This window comes from Triticum dicoccoides, chromosome 2B (assembly GCF_002162155.2).
Source record: "Triticum dicoccoides isolate Atlit2015 ecotype Zavitan chromosome 2B, WEW_v2.0, whole genome shotgun sequence".
NCBI lineage: Eukaryota > Viridiplantae > Streptophyta > Magnoliopsida > Poales > Poaceae > Triticum > Triticum dicoccoides.
In genome coordinates, this window is record NC_041383.1 from 123,380,160 (window position 1) to 123,386,298 (window position 6,139).

Genomic DNA, 6,139 nt, shown 5'->3' on the forward strand with positions numbered 1-6,139 from the left:
GAGGCAGTAGACCTCCTCGGCGAGCGTGCCATGGAGGAAAGCGTTCTTGACGTCCAATTGATGGACGAAGATACGAGAGATGATCACCGTTGATCGGTGATCGGTGATCGGGAGATGATCACCGTTGCCGACGAAGATACGAGCAGAGGTGGAAACTGGGCGGACAGAGTGCAAGTTACCAGCGTTGGAGGTCATGTGCACGGAGGCTCCAGTGTCGAGGACCCAGTCCGACGAGCTCCCGGCGGACGGCGGCGACTGGGCGGAGTGCTGCAGTGCACTCTGAAGAGTGCCCATGTCCCAGGGCGTGGTGGATGTCGACGCGCCGGGGGTGAAGCCGGGGCGTAGCCACTGGGTGCGGGTCCGTATCCGCCGGGATTGAGGCCGCGGGCGTAGCCGTAGGTGTAGCCGGGCGGTGGAGGAGCCATGGGCGCAGCCATCATGGCCTGCTGATGCGGAACGCCGGGGCGCGGGCCGAGCACGCCCGCGCCGGGCGCGCGCCAAGGGACCGGCCATGCCTGGACAAGGCCAGTCCAGGAGTTCGCGCCAGGAGCAGGCATCGGGTACGCTGGGTTGCGGGGCGCAGAAGGAGCCGCGGAGGACGAGTTGCCGGCCCCGTTCCCACGCCCGCGAAGGCGGTTACGCCCGCGACCGCCGGCGGGGCTGGTGCCTGGAGCGGTACTGGAGCTGGAAGCGCCAGGAGACGGCGGCACAGAGCCACCAGCGCGGCCGGCGAGGAGAGCGTGAGCCGATTGTTGGCGCACGGCCTGCTCAGCGCGAAACTCCTCCAGCATGAGGAACGAGCGAGCCTGCAGAAAGCTCGGCAGAGGCACCTGTGACGTGATGTGCGGGATCGCGCCATGAAACTGACGGCCGAGCCCTTGAAGGAGGTTGAAGACCTGCTGTGGCTCCGAGACGGGCTGACCCAGATCGCGGAGTTGGTCAGCGAACCGCTTCAGGCGGGTGCAGTACTCCAGGACGGTCAGATCGCCCTGGACGCAGGCGTGGTACTCCGCGTCGATGTAGACGGCACGGGAGAGCTGGTTGTCGTCGAAGATGCCCTGGATGGCGGCCCAGACGGTGGCGGCGGTGTCCTCAGGCTGCATGACGATCTCGAGCAGCTCCGGCGAAATCGTGGTATACAACCAATGCACCACGCAGTGGTCGACCATGACCCAGTCGGGGTTGTCGAGAGGAGCGGAGAAGTCGGCGTCCAGGTGGCTGCGGAGGCCGAACATGCCAATGACAGCGTCGAAGAAGCGCCGCCACTGAGCGTAGTTGCCGGCCGCCAGGTCGAGAGTGACCAGGACGTGCTGACGAATGTCAACCGTCTGCAGGATGGAGGCAGGGAAGGAGGCCGCCGCAAGCACAACGTTGGGGCCGGCAGCAGTCGAGACAGCGGGCGCTGGCACAGCACGGAGGGCGCCGCCGGCGGCGGCGGCGGCCGCAGCGTGGCCGGGTGATGCAGCGGGCGAGCCATCAGAGGAGGAAGAGGAGTTCGTGTCCATGGGAGCGGAAGCGAAGGAACCAGGCGCAAAGGGGTTAGAACCGTGCGACATCTGATACCATGAAGGAAGATGAGACACAACACACTTTGCATTGATCTGTCTAGGCCGTATAAGTACAGGAGAAAACTCAGGTGACGAGCACCACTACTGTAGCTAACTGCACCACTACACCACTACTCATGTACGTGGGTGATAGTGGGCGCTGTGTGCTTTGACTAGGCACAGGGGCACACAGCGCTCTATAGTTCAACAGCTGTTCTTCTCCTCTCGGCGATTTTCAGATCCCCTTCTCCCTCTCCCTGGAATTCCTCTCCTCCCCACGAACCCTAGATCGAGGCCCATAACAAGGCGCCGCCGGCCGCACGGACGATTTCTTGACAGCCGCTCCGGCTGGTGGTGCCGCGTGGTGGCGCGAACGGGGGCAGGGGGTGCCACTTTTGAGTGAGGTCCGTGCGCGCTTCAGGCCGGCTTGGCCATACTTGGCGCTCAGAGCTGGTGCTACTTCGGCGTCCGGCCCGTTTGCGTTCGCGGGCTTCCGGCGTGCATCGTCGTCGGCTTCTGGGTGCAATTCTGGTGTGGCCGGCGTAGAGGACTTTTGGCGCCCCGTCGTGATCTCGTGGCGTGACGGCGTGCGCGCATCCTTGCCGGCGTCTCGGCGCAGTGTGACGACGTACGCCGTCGTCGAGAGGACCGCATCAGAAAGTAGTTCTGGTGGGAACAGGAGGCTGGTGGTGCCTGCCGTGGTCTGGCGCGGACGGGAGGCAGAGGACGCCGGCAGCAGTGAGGGGAAAACATACTGTAGAACAAAAGGCCAGATGCAACCAAGACATCAAGATATATACAAGTCTTAAACATCAGGATCCAAGTCATTTTTTACCCCGCTAATCAGGGGCTCACCGCGGTTCCATTTCATTGAAACGAAGCCAGATACGGTTATCCAGACCAAGTTCAACAAAAGATAAGTTAACAAGCTCTCATCTCACTTGCTCATCTAAGGACCAAAGTTCCTGCTACAAGCTAGGGATCACCCGTTTTACAACCAAGGCATACATAACCATAACCATCAGCATCACACAATTTCGGGGACAAACACCTGACATTCAGGTCCTGATGACATGGATGGATTCCAAGTCATTTTCTCTGATGAATTGATTTCCTGACCCTTCACATGAGCAATTTTCAGTTTTAGACGAAAGCACACAATCCGTTTTCAAAACCGTTGTTGCAAAAGTAACAGCAGGATCAGGAAGCAGCTTTGCTAAACGGTCCACATTTATCATGGAATTGCAGGAGATGCCTGGAATTGTAACTGTCCGACCTTTTTCTTACTGAGCTGATCCTACGGCCCTTTGATGAGTTATCTGTCTTGGTGGTAAGAACAACGTTAAACCGGCACAAGGTGAAAATATAAGCAGTTGCGGTAACAGCAAATCACATGGTGCACTAAATTTTATTTCCTCTGCAAACAAATATAAGACGTTTTAGATCACTAAAGTAGTCACCATATCACTTATCAGAGCATTCAGTGTAAGCGAATTCAGAAGTTTCAGAGCACACACCATGCTCATGTGGCAATTACAAAAAAGGAGTCTTTATCATTAGAGGATGAAACACTGAAAAAGTAACCCATCAAACCAACTCTTACATCTAACAGCGTCAAACATGACTAATATCAATTATGAAACACGAACATATAAATTCAGTTCTGATGATTTATAGCTCATGGCAGTGAGGCGAGCTCATACTTGTTCAGGGAGAGCTTGCTGCGTTGAGCTTGGAGCTTCAGGAACATCAATATGGCATTCATTTTCTGTAGATATATCTTGCGCAGGTATTTGTGGCGGTCTGGCTTGAACACCTTGTGAATGAGCTTGGAGGGTAAGACCGGTCGATAACAGACTGCCGTCCATTTGCACCGGATGATCAGCAAGTGGAGTAGCTTCTTCAGGATCTACTGAATCTTGCACAACTTCTTGGTGTCTCGCTCTCGCAGAATTATCCTGAGTATTTTCTTCAAGATTTGCTGAATTTTGCTCACGTTCTGGGTGTCTCGCAGAACTACCTTCACTATTTTCTGCACGCATATTGCTAAGATTAGGTTGGTCCCTCTGTAGAATGCCAGCATGTGAGAGCAGAGCCCACAGGTGGGTGATGAACTCGCCTCCCCGTGTGAGCTGCTCGATGTGCTCGTCGACATTATCTGATGGCGCGATGTAGAGCAGTATCTCAGACCAGAAATCAGCTAGCACCTTCCAACGCCTGGTAACATCTTCTATCTCCTCTAGCTGCTTTCCCAATTTAGCGCCACTCTGGAAGATGGTAGCCTCTGATTCTTCTAGTCCGTAGTTCTTCAGTGCTTGATACTTATCCCTCACATTCACATATGACAGAAATTTCCTAGCTTCCTCTGCAACTTCATCAAACACACAGCTCGTATCATATTCGTGCCCTGGAAGAAGTTTTGGTGCAGAGACCAGCAGGTATGCACAGTATTTCGACAGTTTTGTGGCAACACCAAGATGGACCTTGAGTTCTGTTTCCTTGTCTGGGCAAGGGCTGCATCCAAGAGTTCCCCTCTCACAGTACCATGTCGCAATGTGCCAAGTCAGAATAATGCAGCTTGTGTCTGATTCTGAGTGCACGGCCCGTTCACAAGCCCATAAAAGGTGTCCTGCTCCATTGGACACTAGTGATGATTTTCCATTCGTTAGTTCACCATTGGAACATTTGAGGGAGTAAATAAGTGCCTTCTGTACTTCTGCAGTTATCTCTGTAGATTTCCCACGTTTTCGACGAACCCTTCGTGTGTGATAGTCTATTGGATGGAGGATAAGTGATACATGTATTAGTCTACCCAAATAATCCTTGAGCTTGTCACATAACGTAGGACGGTAATCAAGTAAAGAGTACTGCCCAAGCTTGTGCTGCCAATAGTGTTTGTTTGGTGTCCAATGCACACCAATTTTGGCAAGAAGCCCTTTCAATCTTAGCAGCACGCAGCGGCAGCAGCACCAGGAGTAGGAGCAGGAGCAGCAGCTTCCCCTTGTGTTCAATCGTGCTTGTTCTCTGAGATACCGACAGACAAAGGATACTCTGCTCCAAATGCTAGTCCAGTAAAGTAGCAGTTGAAGCAATTCAAGCAAAGCAGCAGATGCAAGTATGAATAAGCTGGTCGTCATGTCACCTTCTTGTATGGGTGATGGATGCAAGCTGAATGTCAAAAATATTGTAAGAGAGAGGAAGAAGACTGAAAGCAATGAAGTAACTGTTGCAGCCCTTGATCCATAATAAATGGTGGCAGATGTGGTGAAAAAGAAATCATACATAAATGCTAACTCAACCTCAATCAGCCTAAAAGCCCGGTTGCAGTCTGTGGTACCTTCCTCATTCTCCCGTAGCAGCCCCTTGAAGACAAAATCATGTGCCCTTTCCTTCGATTCGCCACAGGCAAACCGAAAGTAGCGCCTTCTCAACAGAAGAAAAAGAGAGAAGGAAAGACATGTATCCTTTAGCTCATTCTCTTCTGAAATTTCATCACAAAGCCATATCTTCTCTATGTCAATGACTTCATTGTCATCCGATGTAAATCGTGATGCATATGATGGAGCACCCAACTTGGAGTTGTCGAGGGGCCAGTCAACCAGGTAATGGCAACCTTTCATGGTGGTTGGAACAAATTCACCCTTGGTGTGCTCGTCATACATGTAATCAGCAACCATTTTATTCAGGTTCCATGAACTGCTTGCCAGCACAGGTGCTTGTACATAGTTGAGTTTATATTGACCAACAGCATATAAAATACTAACAAGGGGGGCAGAACTTCCATTTCCAGTTGTAGTGAACCAAAGCAATATCCCATATACATTGTAGAACACCAACCGAAGGGGAGCCTTGGCGCAGTGGTAAAGCTGCTGCCTTGTGACCAAGAGGTCACGGGTTCAAGTCCTGGAAACAGCCTCTTACAGAAATGTAGGGAAAGGCTGCGTACTATAGACCCAAAGTGGTCGGACCCTTCCCCGGACCCTGCGCAAGCGGGAGCTACATGCACCGGGCTGCCCATTGTAGAACACCAACCGGTACATGACCCTCCTTACATGTTTATTGTCATCAAGACTATAAGCTGTGTTGGTACAGACGTGAAGGATGAAGAGAGTTGCGGCCCAAACAGGGTACATGCTGCTCTTCACGTTGGAAGATTGCATTGAACCGAGGGTGTATGTTCCCAGTAAGAAGGACAGAGTGTTTGCGACCAAGGTACCTTTTTGGATGAACCAGTTTTTGGAGCGGCGGCGCTGGGGCCCAAAAGTGGCGAGGAATACGTAGGCAAATGCACTGAGTAATACAAGTGTGTCGATGCGGATAACATGGCAGCCCCACAAATCTCTTGCATATCGGTACACTCCTCTTACATCAAGATGGACCTCATTCTTCAACATCATGCAGGTATCATTAACCTTCAAATTGTAAGATGTAACCAATTATAGACAACCCGGAGCTAAGAACAAACTTATCTCAATGTTCATATTTGGCATGATTATTACAGGTACTATCTATACACGAAGACCTTATATAGAAATATGTACCATCATCTTAGAATTTTACATTTTCTACCCTTTTCAAGAAATATGTACAAA

General features: G+C 51.9%; 1 protein-coding gene across 1 annotated transcript; it reads right to left on the minus strand.

Annotated features, from left to right (window-relative positions):
• Nucleotides 1-2,351: 2,351 nt before the first annotated feature.
• LOC119362527 lies at nucleotides 2,352-5,440 on the minus strand. The gene is made up of 2 exons (XM_037627770.1): nucleotides 3,251-5,440; nucleotides 2,352-2,866 (listed from the first exon to the last, which is right to left on the minus strand). Exons 1-2 carry the CDS (start codon nucleotides 5,222-5,224, stop codon nucleotides 2,831-2,833), a joined length of 2,010 nt encoding a protein of 669 aa, XP_037483667.1. The 5' UTR covers nucleotides 5,225-5,440; the 3' UTR covers nucleotides 2,352-2,830.
• Between the last annotated feature and the right edge of the window lie 699 nt (nucleotides 5,441-6,139).

Bases quoted from the DNA above. Each gene is read 5' to 3' on its own strand.
- LOC119362527 (XM_037627770.1), bottom strand. From the start codon at position 5,224: ATGGTTGCTGATTACATGTATGACGAGCACACCAAGGGTGAATTTGTT. The intron at 2,867-3,250 runs GTATGAGCTCGC...CCACCAAGACAG, and splicing joins AGCAAGCTCTCCCTGAACAA to ATAACTCATCAAAGGGCCGT.